Source organism: Panthera tigris, chromosome F3 (assembly GCF_018350195.1).
Source record: "Panthera tigris isolate Pti1 chromosome F3, P.tigris_Pti1_mat1.1, whole genome shotgun sequence".
NCBI classification, from domain to species: Eukaryota; Metazoa; Chordata; class Mammalia; order Carnivora; family Felidae; genus Panthera; species Panthera tigris.
In genome coordinates this window covers 66,698,210-66,718,126 of record NC_056678.1, presented here as the reverse complement: position 1 = coordinate 66,718,126, position 19,917 = coordinate 66,698,210, and the positions used below count along the sequence as shown (strand labels likewise).

The 19,917-nt window shown below is 48.4% G+C and overlaps 1 protein-coding gene across 8 annotated transcripts in view; it reads right to left on the bottom strand.

The window, feature by feature from the left end:
* The window catches only part of LOC102954743 (Fc receptor-like protein 2), a 43,424-nt gene that overhangs the window by 5,631 nt on the left and 17,876 nt on the right, over window positions 1-19,917 (bottom strand). For 5 of the 8 annotated variants that reach the window (XM_007084284.3, XM_015538465.2, XM_015538466.2 and 2 more), the window contains exons 1-10: window positions 10,452-10,888; window positions 10,279-10,370; window positions 9,662-9,682; window positions 8,499-8,741; window positions 8,113-8,373; window positions 7,591-7,875; window positions 6,293-6,580; window positions 5,690-5,968; window positions 4,352-4,630; window positions 3,875-3,994 (exon numbers count right to left, since the gene is read on the bottom strand). In XM_007084284.3, the coding sequence (XP_007084346.2) occupies window positions 3,875-3,994; window positions 4,352-4,630; window positions 5,690-5,968; window positions 6,293-6,580; window positions 7,591-7,875; window positions 8,113-8,373; window positions 8,499-8,741; window positions 9,662-9,682; window positions 10,279-10,370; window positions 10,452-10,468 (1,885 nt within the window). In that variant the 5' untranslated portion in view covers window positions 10,469-10,888. Of the gene's footprint in view, window positions 1-3,874; window positions 3,995-4,351; window positions 4,631-5,689; window positions 5,969-6,292; window positions 6,581-7,590; window positions 7,876-8,112; window positions 8,374-8,498; window positions 8,742-9,661; window positions 9,683-10,278; window positions 10,371-10,451; window positions 10,889-19,917 lie in introns of those variants that run through there. The other 3 variants (XM_015538467.2, XM_015538470.2, XM_042976001.1) reach the window with 3 other exon arrangements.

The window sequence follows — 19,917 nt, the reverse complement described above, 5'->3', positions numbered from 1 at the left end:
AGTGCCACCCACATAGGTGATGACATCGAACAAGTAGGGCAAGTAGAATGTGTAACCAGCCTTCCATAAGTCACCAGGGTGCAGTGGAGAGAACATGGAGTCAAGGGCTAGGGAGATCCCCAGGTGAACCCCAACTGATGCTTAATAGATACATGAACTTGGAAAGATGACTTCACTTATGAAGTAGCCTCATTTTTCACTCTAATATGGTGATAATAATATTGATTGGATTGAATGTAGTTATGGAACGATTGGGAGAAGTAGACAAGCTATAACATTTCATTTAGTGGGCTCTCAATGAATGACACATTTTATGATGAGTACTGTTGGTGTTAGTGCTCTTATTCCCCTTATATATTAAGAAAAATGAGGGGCGCCTGTGGGGGGGGCTCGGTCAGTTGGGCGTCCGACTTCGGCTCAGGTCATGATCTTGCGGTTCGCGAGTTTGAGCCCCACGTCGGGCTCTGTGCTGACAGCTGGAGCCTGGAGCCTGCTTCGGATTCTGTGTCTGCGTCTCTCTCTGCCCCTCCCCTGCTCATGCTCTGTCTCTCAATAAATAAGCATTAAAAAAAATTTAAAAAAATGATATACACGTGTAGTTTTATAGGTAATGTTACTTATGAAAATACTAGGTAGCTTTAAGATATCAGTCATAAGGGGCACCTGGGTGGCTCAGTCGGTTAAGTGTCCGACTTTGGCTCAGGTCTTGGTCTCATGGGTTCGTGGGTTCGAGCCCCGTGTCGGGCTCTGTGCTGATAGCTCAGAGCCTGGAGCCTGCTTCAGATTCTGTGTCTCCCTCTCTCACACAGATTCTGTGTTTCCCTCTCCCTGCCCCTCTCCTGTTCGTGCTTTCTCTCTGTCTCTCAAAAGTAAATCAACGTTAAAAAAATTTAAATATCAGTCATAAAGTGTTGGTGTTATTTTTCATACAAAGAACTGGACAGAGGCTCATTGATTGACATGAAAAGAAGGGTAAAAGGACAATGCTTGACCAGCATCATTAAGAAAAATATGTAAACTTTTTCATTAAAGTTAGATCCAGATATTTTATTTGTTTGTTTGCTTGATTTTCAGTATGAGCCCTAAGAAAAGGAGAACAGAAACATTTGGCCTGATAGAAAAGGAAATGCCATTTTATGCCAAGCAGAGTGGCAGACAGAAAGTAAGGTTTTAGTAAATCCAAAGGACAAAGTATTGAAACTTTACAGGCACCCAAGGCATTGGATAAAAGAGTCCATTAATTCAAAAGTCCTTGATCCATGAAAAATCATGTAGAGAGGAAAAACGCAGTCACAGGAGAACAAAGAACAAAGAAGGATGGCAGATTTCTTGTAGAAACAAGAAGACAGGAGAGCAACATCGTTGAAATACGGAAAGAAGAAAAAAATCTCAACCTATAATTCTGTGCCAGCAAAAATGTCTTTCACAAGGAATACAAAATAAAGGCTTTTACAGACATGTAAAAGCTGAAATAATTCATCACCAGCAGACCCATACTATTAGAAATGTCAAAAGAAGTCTCTTAGGCAGAAAGAAAATGATACCAGATGGAAATATGGAGATACAAAAAGGAATGAAGGACATTGGAAGTGGTAACTACTTGATTCAATATGTAGGATTCTTAAATTATACTGAAGTCTACTTAACAGGTAAGTGATTATTTACAAAAATAACGTTAATGTAGCTAGGAAGGAAGGAATGGAGGACACAATGGTAATATTCTTATACTATATGTGAAATGATCCCATGTCACTTGAAGATAGACTGTGGTAAGTTAAATATCTACACTATAAACCCAAAACAACCAATAAAGTAAACAAAACAAAGAATTATAAAGTTAATAAACCAATAAAGGAAGAAAATGGAATCATAAAAAATACTCAGTTGTTCGAAAAGAAGGTAGAAAAAAAGAGAAAAGAAAACAAAGAACAGATGGGACAAATGGAAAACAAATAGCAAAATAACAGACTTAGATCTAACCTTATCAACAATCACATTAATGTAAATGGTCTAAACACTTTAGTTAAAAGGTAGAGATTGACGTATTGGATTAGAAAGCAAGAACTAACTCTATGCTATCTATAAAAAAATGCTTTAAGTATAAGGGCACAAATAGATTAAAAGTAAAAAGATGGATAGAGAAATACCATGTTAATAGTACTTACCTTAATATCAAAGACTATTTCAGAGTAAATGATACTAACAGAGATAAAGTTACCATTTCACAAGGATAAGGTAGTCATTTCATCAAAAACACAAACAATATAAACACTTATGCACCTAATAAAAGACATTCCAAATACCTGAGGCAAAACCTAATAGAATGCAAGAAGAGATGGCTAATCCACAATTATAGTTGGCGATTTCAATACCCCTCTTTTGGTAGTTGATAGACCAAGTAGAAAATCAGTAAGGATAGAGTAGACTTTAGCAACACTATCCGTCAGGTTCCCCAACAGACCCATACTGTAATAAATGTGAAAAGAAGTACTTCAGGCAGTGGGGCGCCTAGGTAGCTCAGTTGGTTGAGCGTCTGACTCTTGACCTTGGCTCAAATCATGATCTCATGGTTTGTGAGTTCTAGTCCTGCCTCAGGCTCTGTGCTGACAGCGCAGAACCTGCCTGGGATTCTGTCTGTCCTTCTATCAGTCTCTCTCTCTGTCTCAAAATAAATAAACAAGGAAAAAGAAAGAAGTACTTCAGGCAGGAAGAAAATGATACCATATGGAAATATGAAAAAGAATGAAAAACACTAGAAGTAGTAACTCAGTGGGCATTACCTTGACATCAACTCAGACAAAGGCATGACAAGAAAATAAAGCTATCAGGCAATATCTTTCATGACCATAGATGCACACATTCTTAACAAAATTTTACCAAATCAAATTCAACAATCATGACCAAGTGAAGCTGACTTGAGAAATGCAAGGATGGTTTAACATTCAAAACTCAAAATCCATATCAATTGACTAGAAAAGAAAATCCTATGATCGTCTCAATCAATGTAGAAAAGTCATTTGACAAACATTTTTTCTATAAAAACTCTCAGCAAATTACAAATAGTGGGGACATCCTTAGCCTAATGAAGAACATCTAGAAGGAATCCACAGCTAATATTATCATAATGATGAGACCAAATACTTTCCCCAAAGATCAGGGACAAGTCAAGCATGTCTGCTCTCGTCCACCACTTCTATTCAACATTGTATGGGAGGTTGTAGCCAGTGCATTAAGGCAAAAAAAGAAATTAAAGGAACCTGGATTGGAAAGGAAGGAGGAGAACTATCTTTATTTGCAGATGACAGAATCATCTATGTAGAAAATCTGATGGAATCTACAAAACAGAGACTGGAACTAATAAATATGTATGTAGCAAGGTTGCAGGGTACAAGACCCATATACAAAAATCAGTTGTGTTTCTATACAAGTAGCAACAATAAGAAACTGAAATTTTAATTTCATTCTCAGCACCTGTGTTAATTTTATCTGAATTTCACAATATGTGACTGGCATTCAGATATATCTCAGAGTTTATGGTTTGTTGTCTATTTTTTGTTACAAATGAAGACTTTTTTCTTTTTTTATGCCTTTGGTTCTCAGTAAGCTTAGGACCAGGGGTGGAATGGTAAATACCGTTGTAATTTTTAATTGGAAGCAAACTCTGCTACCTGATTTAAATCTTAAATTAAACACATGGAGTAGCAACCTTATTGAGAAACTTATTTGTCACTTGCCTACAGAGTGCCAGTGAGTAGAACAGAGGGTCTAGTATTTGGAAGGGAATAATGACCTTAATGGGATGCATCGCATAAATCCAAATTATCATAGTGATGGCAAAAGTCACAGTGCCAAAGGGCAAGACATAGACACCCACCTGACTTCCTTTGGGTTCTGAAGCGACCCACCAGAGCAGCCGTAGCAGCGAGACCAAGCATGCTTAGCAAGCACCCGATGACTCCCACAGTGATATGGGTTACTTTGTTCTTGCAAAGCCCTACACGGGAAGAGCTATATTTGAGTCCCAGTGGCAAATGTTTTTAATCTAGACAACATGTCGGTGGGGGCTAGAGATCTCTCAGGGAGGGTTTCTCCCGGATTCTGATTTCTCCATTTGGTTGATTATCTCCATGATAATTTGTAATTTTCAAAATAACAGCACATGAGGGTCAGCATCTAAGGTTGAATAGTTCCCTTATCCTTCCCCCATGAAATCAGCACCAATCTCTGGAAGTCCCAAGCCTTGTGTGCATGTTCAAAAACTCTTTGATGCTTGTAGAATTTGTACAGTCTATAGGGAAAAATATTTTCTTGACCTTAACTGTAACCTGGAGGCCAGCTACCCCCAACCCACCTGTGATGTTAAGTGACACCGTCTCGCTGCTCTGAGCCCCCAGGCCATTGTCAGCCCCACAGGAGTAGTTTCCAGAATGTTCTGTGGTCAGAGAGAGGTTAAAAGATGCTCCGCCTCCAAAGGGGGCTGAGGTGTTCCCCAAGATGACATCCTCATGATAAAACCAGTATAAGATCGGGGGAGAACCCCTCTGGGCCTCACAGCGAAGCTCTAACACATCTCCCACCATAGCCTGGGCCACATCAGGGTTGAGGGTGAGGACAGGGTGAGACACTGGAACTGAAAGAGGAAACACAGTTCATTTGCAGTATTGAGTATGCATACTAGATAATAAAGGAAATATCCAGCCTGATTTAGTGGTAGGAACATGGACCTGGGATCAGGAGAACCCAACTAACTTTGAGTCCTGTCTCTGCCCTTTATCAGTTCTATGATCTTGATGTTTTGGAAGTTTTAATCTCTCTGAGTCTCATTTTTACAACATGCATTTAAAGTTAGTAAAGTTGTGCATGTATATAGTTAATAAACAAACATTTGGGGTGCATGTCCAACACTTTTGCCAGTGATGTGGAGTCATGGAAAAATCCAGAGAATGTAAGGGTTTGAGTCACTGGAAGTCATTGCCATATCTCTTTTATCCTGCCATTTTTCCTATGCCCCAGTGCTCCACTCCAGCCCCCAAATGCTGGGCACTTCAGAGTAATCCTGGCTTGGATGAGGGGTCTCCCCTAAGTGGACAAGCACTTTGCTAACTGAAAATGGGAGATGTGAGATGCCTTGGATCCTCCGGCGAGGAAAAATTTTGTTTGGGGATACTGAGAACAACAGATGAAATAGCCTGTCGTTCAAGGAGTCAGAAGGCCACAGAGGTTCTTAGAGTCTGGAAGCCATGAGGAAGCTCTGTAGGTCTGGTTCCCGTGAGTGTCCGTGAGGAGACACGCTGTCTCGTAATCCAGACAGACATGAAGTATTCGGGATGGGATGGGAGTAGTGGAGGAGCACGTGGGCAAGGACCAATCTCGTCATTCGTTCTTGGACAAAGGGATTTGGAGATAAAGCTTTCTATCTGCTGAGCCATCATACATTTGGTATTTTGGAGAGTCTGTGAGCCTCCAGTAGAAAGACTGAGTGGAATACATGGCTGTCAATGACAATGACAGAAGAAATGACTTTCAGAATGTGTGGTCACAAGGAAGAGTCCCAGGAGGTCTCAGGCAGAGGCAGAAGTGGGGAGTTTGCTGGGACGCCACCCCAGCCAAAAGCCTAGAGGGGCCTCTCTGTTTGTGAGAAGACATAATCTGTTCTTAGCTGCGACTGCTGAGAGCATATCCTGCTTACCTGTGATGCTGAGGGACACCATCTTACTGCGCTGAACTCTCAGGCTGTTGTTGGCCTCGCAGGAGTAGTTTCCAGAATGTTCTGCAGTCAGAGAGAGGTTGAGGGATGCTTCTCCTCCAGAGGGGGCCGAGCTGCTCCCCAGGGGGACGTCCTCGTGATAAAACCGGTACAGGATGGGGGGAGAGCCCCTCTGGGCCTCGCAGCGAAGCTCCACCACGTCCCCCTCCACGGCCTGAGATCTGGGCCCCCAGATGGTGAGGACGGGGCGGGACACTGGAACTGAGGGAGACAGGGGGCCGTCAGAGAAGGTCCCTGACACTGTGACACTGTGGTAGATTAATGGCTCCACTCAAGGCCCCTAAAAGTAGACGTGCTCCTTGAGCCATGGGGAGGAATCCTGGATAATTTTTATTTGTTTTCCTTGCTATTCAGTCTTCTCCACAAGAAGCAAGTTGTTTTGACTTTGCATCTTTGCTGTTCCTTGGTTGGCCATTAAATCTTCAAACTTCCGTTCCTTGCTTCCGTCAGAAGATCCTCGTGGCTGACAGAGAGCCTAAACCCCAGTTTGGCAATGGGGCCAAGTGACAGGAATGAGGAACTTACCTCTCGGTGTGATTCGGATCCGTTTACTGAGGACAGGGCCATCCAGGTTGTCGGCCGCACAGTAGTACCTCCCGGCATCCTGCTCCCTCACGGAGGCTATCCGCAGTTCTGCAGACAGGGCGTTCTGGGTCTTCCTGCCCAAACTCCTCTCCGAGCCCTCCCGGTGCCAGGAGAACGTGACAGTCCCTGTGCCCGCAGCTACTGAGCAGATAAGGACGAGGTCTTCTCCTTCAATCAGCTGGCCCACAGGGGGCTGCGTCTCTAGATTCACATCAGACACAGGGACCCCTAGGAGGACAGAGGAGGACATGACAGGGTCTCCATGGCAGGTGCTGCAGGGCCAAGGAGAAGGCTGGTATTGCCGTTAATAAGCCAATAGCAGCAGGTGCAATAGGCAGGGGTCTTTTATTTATTTGTTTTAATTAAAAAAATTTATTTATCTTTGAGAGAGAGAGAAAGACAGAGTGAGAACAGGGCAGGGGCAGAGAGAGAGGGACACACAGAATCTGAAGCAGGCTCCAGGCTCTGAGCTGTCAGCACAGAGCCCGACATGGGGCTGGAACCCATGGACCGTGAGATCATGACCTGAGCCGAAATCAGATGCTCAACCGACTGAGCCCCCCAGGTGCCCGGCAGGGGTCTTTTAAAGGAGGAATTGAGGAATTGATTGTGTACGTGATTATTAAAGGGAGCAAAGCCTGTCCCCCGCACACCAATTCCCACCCTCGGGAAATGTGGGCACGTGCCTATGATCTTCTTTTAAACCTAATGTTGACCACAGTCAAGTTTTATGGACCTTTATGTCTAAGGCATCTCTGATGCATCACCGGACGGCAGAGCAAGTGAGAACACGGGAAGCTTGCGTGGGCTCTGACGTGACTTGATCAGAGCCCAAACCTGTCTCCACAGGTCCCTCCAGCCTCACCTGTCTCTCCCCACATCCTGCTCTGGCTATTCTGGTTTGTGTTTCTCTTCCCCTTTTCTTATGATTTTGGAATAATTTTCGACCAACACATGGACGCACCATAGGGGCTTCTATGCGCTGCGTGCGGTCATCAGAGCTTCTTGTTCTTGTTGACCCACAAGGAAACACATCCTGTATGTGTCTGTGGCCCCCACAGGGCTGGGCACCCCACATATGATCAATAACTACTATCACCTAACTCAGAGGGAAGAGAATGCTGCGGGGAAGTTAGGCCAATGCCAAGCACAGGAGAAAAGGGTGGCAGGATGCCTGGCTGTTACTCTCAGGCACGTTCGTGATCGCAGGGGGCAAGACCGACCCCGCAGACACTCACTATGGACACGTATCTGGGATCGTGGGCTTGTTTTCAGGATCCTGGGTATCACCGTCCTCGCTTGGCACCAGTAGGAGGCGGCGCCTTCACTCCACATGGTGGGGATCTGGAGCTCCGGGGAGTTGCTCCAGCCGGCCCCCAGAGCCCGGTGCTCTTTGAAGAAACAGAACTGAAGTCTAGTGTGCGATGTCAGTGGAGGAAGCCAGGTCTCACATGTCAGGGTCACGGGGCTCCCCTCGATGGGCCAGGAGGGGCTGGCTGTCAGCACAGGACTCGGAAACAGCTCTAGAGAGACGAACAAATGTAGTTCCTGGGGCAGTGAGGCTCCGAGCTCCTGGAGAGGTGGACCTGTGCCCTCAGGACCAGAGGTAGGGACCCACGCGGGTGGAGCCACCTCTTGTCTCCCTCCCACGGCTGCTCGGAAGAGGCCGCTCATGAAATCCCCACCGCTGAGCACCCCTCTTCCATCCCACATGCTGGTCCCTTGCCAAGCCCTATTACCCATGGGAGTGTAGCCATTACCTTGAACTTGGATCTTTAAAGGTCTTGAAGTTTCTGTCCATGACATCCCCAAAATATACATCCCAGAAGCAGTACAACGATATGTGCTATCATCGTTGAAGGCTGGATATACTGTGATGTTTGAGTTATAAGAACTTCCAATTTTTTCTTCATTTTTGTAGTAAGTCCTTTCCATAATATCTTCTTCTTCTTTCCCTCGGCATCTCAGAACCACTTTATCTCTTTCAAAGGCAGGGTGTGAGGCCTGGAGGACCAGCCAGTCTGCAAAGAGTGAACGAACATGACATATCCCATCTATTTCTTTCTGCAAAGCCTGCAAAGCTGCAAAGCTCCAGACGTGCCGCCCAGGGGCTTGATTTCAGAGACCCACCCCCTTCTTTCCTCACCAGGTAAAAACTGCACATGCACGGGGTCACTGAGGGAAGATCTTTGGGTCTTGCATCTGTAATGTCCAGACTTGCTTATTTGGAGTCTTCCGGATTGTTTTCTCAAGGGAGTCTCATTGTGATACCAAGATACGTATTCCCAGGCTAGAGAATGGTGATCCTTACAGAAGAGAGTCACTGTCTCTCCTTCGAAGGCTGTGGACCATGGAGGTTTGAGGAGAAGTAAAGCTTTTGGAAGTGCTCCTGAACAGGAAAGAGAAAGGGTCAGGCAGGTGAAGGTGAATGGGACGTGGGTGGAGACCAGGGCTGGTTGCCAGTGGGAGGGGAGCCGACAGGACCCAGGGACCTGCTTGGGGCGCAGTCTGCTCTTCCTTACTCTTTGCCCAGCCTGGGGGTGGGCAGGGGGGTGTCACGGGGGAGAGGTCTCAGGTCCCTGGTGTGGGCTCAGAAAAGCTCAGGAGATGTGACGGGCAGCTGGGCAGACACGGTGCTGGCCTCTGGGGGCGGGCTGATTCTGAGATGCTCTTGTCCTCGACATTCCTGCCAAGGCACAGGTGGGCCTGGCTGAATGAGCCTCGGAAGCACTTTCTAGACTCTGACAAACCACTTCCTACTTGGTTGCTCATAATTAATACACATTTTTTCCACTTTCGTTATTTTTAAACCTTGCTTCCCTTGAGATTTCACGGGGAAGGCAACTTCTGTCCGCTCTCCAGCCAAGTCAGACACAATACAAAACGGAGGGATATAAAGAATTGGAATGGAGGGGCACGGGCTGCCTGCGCAATCATCTTTGTGGATAAAACTGTAGCTGACCAACGGGACCAGAAATTGAAGCGGGACAGCCACACAGGCTGCAGCACTTTATCTCTCTGTCCCTCGATGGTGGCTCTGGCTTGAACATACAGGGTGGGGGTAGGGGGTCCTTAGGGAAGAGAGGAGACACGTGGAAGGTTCTGGGCATTAGCCTCCTGCCTCTGCAAATGCTTCTTTCACTCACGCGAGCGGGGAGAGAACCGAAGGCTGGAGAGACCACAGGAGGCTCGGCGCGCCCGCCATGGTCACAGGTGTCACCGCTGACGTTGACCCACTCCCCGCAGCCCCCATGTACGGGGGAGGACCCGTGCCCCGAGAGCAGGGGGAAGAGAGAAGGGAAGACTGACCTGCCGGCTGTCGTCCGGGAGCTGTGTGAGAGCCAAGGTGAAAGGTTAGCACCGGGCGATGGGGCTCCTGCCTTTGCACTTAGACTCCACCGTTCCCCGCAGCCCGGCCACGGCCACGGCTGCTTCTCTGACGCTTCCTCCCATTCCCTGGCCCGCATCCCACACCTCCCCAATGCCCCTCCCACCCCACCCCACCTCGCTGCTTGGGCCCCATCCCCCTACTTTCTTCAACCTCTGATGAAACGTTGACTTAAATTCTCAGGAAGGGAGCTATGTTGCTCTGCAGACCTTCCCTCCCTTGCCCGTGTGGGCCCTAACTGTTTATCTGCGCGTTTCGAGGTGTGGTTTGGCAGGGAGAAAGCCCCAGCTTCCCGGGAGCTGGGAGAGGACACAAGGGGGAGGCCTGGGGTCCCACACTTGGCTTGCTCTGGGGGTCTCCGGACGCTGTGGGTCTTTCTGGGCACCAGCTCTACTCGTTTTGCACCTCTTGCTGTGCCTCTGAAGTCCGGTGAGAGCGGAGACAGAAGCCTCCCGGGGGTTTGGCCCCCCCCACCCCGGGGTTGTCCCGGCTGGCATTAGGAACGTCGGGCCCCCAGCCCAGTCTGGGCTCTACTCACCCAGGATCAGCAGCAGCCACAGAAGCATGGGGGCCGGGCCTGGCCGAGGGCAGGGGAAGACAGTCTCACCAAAAGCCAGGCTTCTGTCCCATCTGTGAAGGAAGTATGGAGAGCGGGACTCAGGTAAGGTCTGCAAGAATTAAAGAAGAGGAAGCAAAGTGATCCTAGCTTGCCTGTGTTCGCAGAACATAAGTGTGGCCGCCTCCCTGTCTGTCGTTCGGGGCTGGCCGCTGTGAAGTTTTAGATGCTGGTGGCCTCCTTCCACCGGTTCACGTCTGCCAGGGAAACTGTCTGAGGCCGTGCCCGGCTTCTCTGAAAATGCCACGCTGTAGATTTCCTAGTATTTCAAACGACACTGTCCTCATTTTTCGGATGGAAACCCCCTACATTATCTTACGTTCACACAAACTTGAGTGTCACGTGAGGTACCGATATAGACACAGGTGGGGAGTGTGCTGTGTGTGTACGTTTCGGAGTGTGAGCCCCACAGAGTCAAGGCATCAAAGCAGATGTAAAACCCTTTTTGACCTTTGCATACACCGGGCTGAAGTTGCTGAAGAGGAAAATAATGGAAATTTGCGGGGGCACCTGGGCAGCTCGGTCGGTCAAATGTCCGACACTTGATTTCGGCTCAGGTCATGATCTCAAGGTCATGAGATCAAGCTCTGCATCCAGCTTGGTACCCACAGGGCGGAGCCTGCTTGGGATTCTCTCTGCCTCGACTCCACTCATGCATGTTCTCTCTCTCTCTCTCTCTCAAAATTAAAAAAAAAAAACAACTTTAAAAAACCTAATGGAAATTTGCAGCTTAGCAGGGCGCCCTGCTGGCTTCAGTCGGTAGAGTATGTGACTCTTGATCTCAGGGTTGTGAGTTCCAGCTCCACGTTGGGTGCAGAGATTACTCAAGAAACAAAAAACATAACCCTCTTCAGAGGGTTCCCTAAGTCCCACCCAGACCTGCACGGTGAGGGGGTGAATGGACAAGCACACAAACAGGAAGCTGTTTCATGCAGGTGACAGTGGCTGGACCCCCTCCCCCGCCCCCATGATTCTTGCTGTGGCAAGATGCCTCCAGCAATAACCCTCAGGAAACGTGGGGGAAAGAAAAGATTTGTTATTTACATGTCCTGGAAACTACATGCGCCTGCAGCCACACAACGAGGTCACAGGCCTGGGGTTCCTCTGCTTTCACTGGGGTCCAGGGGGTGGGGGGAGCACTTAGGGTTTCATGGGCTTACTCTTTATCAGTGAATTTAAAATATAAGAGCAGGAATGTAAATGCGTGAAGAACAAACACAAGTGGTCTAAATGGTCGGTTACCCAAATCCGCCAAGATCAACTGCAAGCTGCAGGCGGGACGCCCCCTGTGGGCTCACACACAGGCCCTGTGTCTGGCCCGGACCCTCCTCAGAGACGCCCTCCCCAACCTCAGGGTCCAAGGGTCCCTCCTGATTATTTCCTGTTTCAGCCCCACCTGCATCTCTCACTGTCCGTTTCCCTCCCCAGGCCTGCAGCATCTGTAGCCATTATTTGCTTATCTTTCTGGCCCTTTCCCCCTTCTGAAACTCTCATAGTGCATTGTTCAGCCTCTTGGGCCTCTCCCTTTCCTTTCTTCACTCTTTTTCACCTTTTCTCCTTGGCTCCCCTGACTGAAGTATTTCTGTCAACCTGTCTTCGGTTGTCTGGCCCTTTCTTTCACGGGGTCTCGTCTGCTGTCCAGTCGCTTCCCTGAATGTTTCAGGTCAGTTGTGTTCTTCTGTTCTGTGATTCCTGTGTGGTTCTTTTATATGGTTTCTATCTCTTTGTTGTAGCTCTTGCTTGTGCATGCATGGGTCTCTGGACCTCAGGGAGTGTCTTTCTGGGGTTATTTTTAATTCTCTGTCAGGTAAATCCTATAATTCTACTTTATTAGAATTTGTTTCTGGACATTAAAAAAATTCTTTTAATGTTTATTTTTGAGAGACAGAGAGAGACAGGGCATGAGTGGGGGTGGGGCAGAGAGAGAGGGAGACACAGAATCCGAAGCAGGAGCCAGGCTCCGAGCCGTCAGCACAGAGCCCGACGCAGGGCTCGAACTCATAAGCTGCGGGATCATGACCCGAGCCGAAGTTGCACGCTCAACCGACTAAGCCACCAAGATGCCCCTTAAAATTAAAAAAAAATTTTTTAATGTTGATTTATTTTTGAGAGAGACAGAGACAGAATGCGAGTGGGTTAGGGGCAGAGAGAGAGGGAGACACAGAATCCGAAGCAGGCTCCAGGCTCTGAGCCATCAGCACAGAGCCCGATGCAGGGCTCGAACTTACAAGCCGCGAGATCATGCCTGAGCCAAAGTCGGATGCCGAACCGACTGAGCCACCCAGGCGCCCCGTGGAAATTTAAAGTGTTACTGTGTTTGTCATGTCTTTGGCTCTTCATTTTCCTTGACTCTCTGGGTAGGTGTCTGTTCATTAGACAAAGAAGACACCTTCCCAGGTCTTCGCAGACTGGCCCCATGCAGGAGGAAACCCCTACCAATCAGCCCATCAGTGATTCTGGGGCACTCTATGACTCCCTGGGGGGAAGCTGAAAACCGGGATTTTTGCCTTGTTCCTATATGCTGAGCAGGGGGGAGGATCACTGACACCTTCCAGTGCCATCTGCAGACTCCCCACACTTCCCTGAGTGGCTGGACCCATTGGTGCTCCAGACTGGCAAAAGGCAGGAAACAGCGGCTCCAATGCAGGAGCCAACCCCCACCTCCCCTGGGTGAAGCTGGGTTGCAGGGACTCTCTTCCTGCTCTCGTGCTGCTGTGTCAGAGGCAGAGTCCCTCTGGACTCAAATCTCCCTTTTGGCTCTGGTGGGTCTCAGTTCATGTTCTCATGGGACGTAGAAGCCTTTTGTTAGTTTCTGATTTCTCTCACAAAGGGAATTTGTCTGTGAGCCATTCCTGAGTTGGTGTGTTTGCGGGAAGAAGGAGCGTGCAGGGCTCCCCGCGCTACAATCTTGCTCATATCCCAAATCCCACTGTGTTTTCAGTGCCCACGTCCAGAGCTCTGGCATATGGTGATTCGTCAACAAGTGGTTGCTGAATGAGTGGAAGACCAATGAACGACAAAGCGCAGGCTGACAATTGAAGAAGTTCAGACATTAAGATGTTTCCTGGGGTGCCTGGGGTGCCTGGGTGGCTCCGACTTCGGCTCAGGTCATGATCTCACAGTCCGTGAGTTCGAGCCCTGCGTCGGGCTCTGTGCTGACAGCTCGGAGCCTGGAGCCTCTTTCAGGTTCTGTGTCTCCCTCTCTCTCTGCCCCTCGCCGGCTCCTGTTCTGTCTCTGTCTGTCTCTCAAAAATGAAGAAACATTAAAAAAATTTTAAAGGATATTTCCTTAGTCACTCCCAGTTAAAGGTCCCTGCGATAGTCTGGAGATGAGGTATCAGTTACATCGCTCTAAACTACATTAAACTATTTATTAAACCTGCACTCCATTTGTCGTGTAGTGTGGGGTTATTGTAAACTATTGATCAGACAGAGTATGGATGCCACCTCTTCTGAGAGGTCTTCCCTACTGAATCTGAGCTGGGTGTTCACCGTGGGTGCTTCAATAACACCCCGATTTCCTCTGCAGAGCGTGCACTTGGACGGTGCAGCACAATGTCTTGTGTCTTTGACCATATCCCCAGTAGTGTGAGCACCTTTGGGGAGGGAAATGGCGCTGGCTCAGCTTTGAATTCTCTGTCCGGCACAACTGTCAACAGAAGAAAGAGTCGATTGAATGTAGCTCTGAGATGTAGTGTGTTCGAGAGAGACTTACTCTACACGTGAACGAATACAATTCATTCCACGGTCAGAGGCGGAGGTGATGCTGATTCTTGCCAACCATCGTTTCCTGTGCCTGGAAAGAGGTGCTCGGAAAGCAGCCTTTTGGATGCTGTTGCCACGTGGTGCCAAAAATATTGGATTTCCGATCTTCCCCTCCGTAAGGCGAGGACACATCGTGTGCATGTTATAGTCTCAGCTTCTAGCCCGACGCATGCCATTAAGTGTAGTGTTGCCAGATACAGGGTCCCCAGTAAATTTGAATTGCACACAAAAAACGCATGATTTTTATTGTCACTGTGTCCTATACAATATTTGGGATAAATTCACACCAAAAAAGCAGTCCTTGTGTGTCTGAAATTCAAATGTAACTAGAAGTTTTGTACTTTTAGTTGCTACCTATGGCAGACCTAACCGGACAGGATCACTTCCGACGTGCGTGAATAACTTCGTGAGCGTTGCGTCGGGGGCACCGGTTCCGTGCCGTGTGTGTGCACGTGGCTGTCTCCTCGGCTCGCTCCATCCCGGGAGAAGTGAAATGATTCACCTGGTAAATCTGGGCGAGTAATAAATGAGGCATGCCAAGTCAGCCGCACACTTTCCGCCTTGGACGCAAGACTAGAGGTCTAGTCTCCGTGCAGGCACAGACTTTCCCCTGCCCTGGAGGGAATCTAAAATTTTGAGAGCAAATTCTCCGAGACACAAAAGTTGGAGCATAGGCTTAGATAGAACAGGAAGAAAAACAAAGGAGCGGCATAGTCACAAGGTGGGCTTTCAGCGTTGGGATTTAGTGAGAGCAGGGCATTTGCAGAAGAAAGAGGCTCATACTGAACCTCCCTTCTAAGTTTACTGAGCCCACAGCCTTGAGGCATATGATATGGCTTTGTGACCTTGCTACGTGACATCGGCTTGTGGTGCTTTTATGAAATAGACCAGTGGATGCTTCTACAGGGCAGGACTACCCCATGGACACCAGTAAAGAAAGGGTTCAATAGCCTCATCGGGGGCCTGAAGAGAGTTGGGGAAATCCCTTTGAGCAGGAGCGAATGAGGCAGGGCTTTACCTGTGGGCAGGAGGCACAGGGATGACCACGGGGTCTGCCCGGCAGCGGAGCCTTGGGGGGCTCAGGGGTGACGCCGCAGAGGCCAGGGTAGCCTGAGTAACTTTCCAGGGCACTCACAGCTTCAGCGCTACGGCATGCTTCAGTCAAACTAGAAATCTGTGAAGCTTTTTAAGGCCCTGGTGACCGGAATATTTTGGAGCTGTAAGGTTCCTTGTGAGCTACAAAACACCAGGAACAATCTAGCTTCAAATTGCTCATGTCAGGGGCGCCTGGGTGGCTCAGTCGGTTGAGCGCGGACTTCGGATCAGGTCACGATCTCGCGGTCCGTGAGTTCGAGCCCCGCATCGGGCCCCTGTGCTGACAGCTCAGAGCCCGGAGCCTGTTTCGGATTCTGTGTCTCCCTCTGTCTGACCCTCCCCTGTTCATGCTCTGTCTCTCTCTGTCTCAAAAATAAATAAACGTTAAAAAAAAAAAATTGCTCATGTCAGGCCTAGCAAGTCTCCTGCATCAGTCTCCCCAAACTCCACCCTGCGTGAAGGCCCACGATGCAAATTGGAGGCTCACTCTTGAATTCCTGCGGTATTCCCTAGGCTCAGGGGTGAACGTATTTGAAGAACCAGTGGGTAAGGGTCAAGATCATATAGTTATTATAAATGGGCACGCAGGGCTTTGCCTGTGCCTCTGAGGACGTGACCAACAAATGTAGGAAGTTAAAAAAGGGGGAGGAAGTTCAGGTTCTTGGGGTGCACACGTAGGAACGATCGAGTCTCACTGGACTGGTCGAGGCATGCGCTTCAGAAACACACGAGGCAGTTTAGTTTCCAGAACCCGCTGAGACGCGTGTTCCGCCTGGACTGAGTGTGCGGCACAAGGCAAAAACCCCTCCCGGGCTCCTCAGGCTGGTGCAGACCCTCCCAGGCAGCAGCCCGTCTGCTTGGTGGAGGGTGTGGACGCTGTCACTCACACCTCCCCTCGGTCCACAACCACAGTGTCATATCTTACTCAGAGGGGAAGTGAAAGCCAGGGGGACGGCACAGAGTAAGTGGTTCCCACCAGCTCCCAAAATAGTAAGTGTTTGGTGCCCACATTAACCTTTTGGTGGAAGGTTTCTCGTCACTGAGTTTATGTCCAAAGGTTCTGGGTTAACCGACTGGCATCCTACCAGTGCCAACGAGAATTTACCTGGCCTCCTTCCTCATATGTGAGTGGGTCTGCGTTAGGGGCTTTGGAGACATTAACTGTGGGTGCGGGGGCATAATGTATTCTGGAAACATGCTTGTCATCCAAAGCACTTGTATATCAAAGCGAATTTCAAGGACCCATTGGCTCAGTTGGGATCGTGTGATCTGGGGTATCGTGTACAACTCGTATTGCAAGACGTCGCTCGTTTATCAAGTTAAAATGTATTCGAAACACGTTACTCGAAATCCAAGGTTTTACTGTATTTCGATTTAATGTGTCTGGAATTTTTCTTACAGGGGGATCCGATCTTTGAACCTCACTTTCTTCCTAGGGATGCCGACAAGGGAAGGAGTGTACAGGAAAATCTGTGGCATCCGATGTAATTATACTGTTGGAGGATCTTAGGTTACTGTTTAATCTCATTGCGGAAACCCTGAAACCCAGAACCCCCTCACTGCCGAAACCATTCAGTGTATTGGGCTGAATTGGGGGATGGAAAATAGAAGTAGAAGCGAATTTTCACCCTGGGATGCCCAAATGACATTGGTATTACTGAATTAATGGTTTTTTCCCTGAGTCTTTGGGAAAATTTCACAGCCTGCCACGAGGCTACGTGGCCATGAGGATACCCACAGGAGCCGGGCTGGTCTTGGGGAAGCAGTCGTGAGTGCAGCTGGGAACTCCCAGAGCTCTGTCGGCCCCACAGGGGAAATGAGATCCCTAAAGACCTGCAAAAAACTATACAAGCTCCTCTAGAAAAGGGCAACAGATGTGATAAAAACTACACCTGCTTCACACAGTCGCTCACGGAGCACATTCCCTGGTTCGAATATTGGCGGGGGTTTGTGTCAATTGCTATTATTTCTTTCAAAACACTTGGTAGGGTTGTCAGCAACACTACCTGGGCCTGGAGTTTCCTTTGTCGCGAGTTTTAAACCACTGGTTCAATTTTGTTCGTAATTTACAGCAGTACTTAGGTGTTCTTTCTCAGATGGTGTCTTTTTCAGTTTTGTCTTCAATATTTCTTCCTGGAAAAAAAAAATTTTCTGGGAACTGTCCATTTCATCTAAGTTTCATTTTTACTAAGATTGTGTATTATCTTCTCGTGTTAATTTTTTAAGTGTATTTATTTATTTTGAGAGAGAGAGAGAGTATGAGCAGGGGAGGGGCAGAGAGAGAATGGGGGAGAGAGAATCCCAAGCAGACTCCACACTGTCAGCATAGAACCCTACGTGGGGCTCGAACTCACAAACTGTGAGATCCTGACCTGAGCTGAAACCAAGAGTCAGATGCTTAACTGACTGAGCCACCCAGGTGGCCCTTGTTGCAAGTTTTAATAACTCCAGAATATATAATCATGGCATGTTCTTCATTCCATATATTGGTTATTGGGGCCTTCTGTCTACTTCGGTCCCGATCAGCCAACCACAGGCGTGACCTGTGTCTCCTTCCTTCTTCCAAGTGTGACTCATGGTGTCTTGTTTCCTTGTGGGCCTGTCTTTGTGTGCTTATTGCATTTGGAAAATAATTTCTAGAATTGATTTGAAGACTCAGTTGATTTTGTTTTTTCCCAAGCATATTTAGCTGCTAAAATCCATTTTGGGAAAAATCGGTCTTTTGGAGGCACTAGCAGTATGGGACCACCTTACTCCACGTCCAAGCGTGGATTTAACCAGATGACCTGAAACCAGGCACCCGTCGGTAGGAGGGCCCGCTTCCTTCCGATTCCCTCTTACTAAGACTGGCAGTCTTTGAGGTCCCCACTCAAAAGGGAGGGTGGTTTCCCAGGTTGCCGGAGCTTCACAGACCCTAGACTTTGGTTTTTGATGTCAGCCTTACAAGGCTACCTCGATCTCAGCTCAGTCCCTTAGCATCATTCTCACATGGGCATCCCCCCCTCCCCATAATGCCACAGGGCATGACAGCCCCCCAAGTTTTTTGCGTCCTGATCTTTATAATTCTGATCTTTATCCCAGATCTCTAGAGCTAGCTGAAAGGACCTTTTTCTTCTTTGTGTGTGTGTGTGTGGGGGGGAGATTGGAATTTTTGGGAACCGTACCTCTGGAAAGGTAACACTGCTGAGATGAAGCATCTTTAACCTGGAGACCCAACGGCTTGTTCGGCTTCACCTTCTGGTAAATAGAGCCACCAAACTCCGCCTTGCTATTCACTTCTGTGTCTGGACTTCACGAGTCTTAAAGCCAAGCAAAGTTGCTCTGGGTCACTTGGGACTTTGCTGCTTCGTGATTCGTTTGTTAGCCAGCCAACCAGCCCCCCAAACTCAGCACCGAGCACCCCGGAGCCCAGCGAGGTGAAGACTCTCATCGCAGCCCAGGCTCACATGCTCCGGCTGGTGTCCTGTCCTGTGTTCAGCTGTCCCCGCCGCCCCAGCGTGAGTGGAGAAGCACGAATCAGAAGCCACCTTCCCTGCACGTGTGAGTTCATCTTCCCCGATAGTCTCGGTGGGCAGTGTGTGGTTGTGTTCTGTTTGTTTGGTCCACCTGCACCTGCTACTACGCTGCCCTTGGCTGTGATGGTCTCACGGTCGGCTGAGCCTTGGCTGGTAAATTTCAGTCCTTTCTAAGACTTCATTTCCAAGTCAAATTGCATTAATAGCCTTTTTATTTATAGCCCTTGCTGAAGACAGCCTGGTGGATTTGCCAAGCCCAGCACACATGGGGCACAGCCATCCTGTCCGTGGTGGCCGTGGCCTCGGGGGCAGGCTGTCCCGAAAGTCACATGCTCTCTTTCCGTTTTCTGCTGCCCGTTACTCACTTACAAGGATGACCGACAACACTCATTTCTATGTTTCGAAACAACTCCCTCCCACCCTTCAATCGTGCTATCAGACTCTTGAGTTTACACAACAGAATTTTGAAAATTCTTTTTGGTTGTTTTCTTTCTATTATTCAGCAATTGTTTATTGGAGCAACCAAATTCTAGCAGAACTGCCGTCTTCCAGTAACTCGCCAAGGGAAAGAGGAGAGGGCGCCCCCGACATGTTCTCCAGGCCTTTTAGAAAACGTGGGGTGGTCCCTTCGGCCGCCCACGGGCGAGTCCATCAGGAAGGTGATACTGTGGCCATGACGGAAATGCCCCAACAGCAGCACCCCACAAAGGTTCCCATGGCCAATCTGGAAGAGTCTGCTGTGTCACCCAGCATGCTGTCCGAATGGTTGTAAACACACCAGTCAAGGGCAAGCTTCTCGCCAAGAGGATTAACGTGCGTATTGAGTGGATTAAGCCCTCAAAGAGCCGGGCCAGCTTCCTGAAGTGCATGAGGGAAAAAGGCCAGGGAGACCAGGAGGCCAAAGAGAAAGGTACTTGGGTTCCACGGAGCCGCCAGCCTGCTCTTTCCAGGGAAGCACGCTTCGTGAGAACGCGTGGAAAGAAGCCTGAGCTGCGGGGAACCCGCTTCCTAGGAATCCAAGTGTAACATAAGTGTAAAAAAAAATGAAATAAAAAGAACATCTGAAGACTGTAAAACTGGTTCTCTTAATTGAACAGAAGGAGTGTGGTGTCCCCTCCCCCCAAGAAAAGATGTAAAGCAAACTTTAATTGTGTCCTGATTCACTGGGTGATGTCTTTATTCAAAT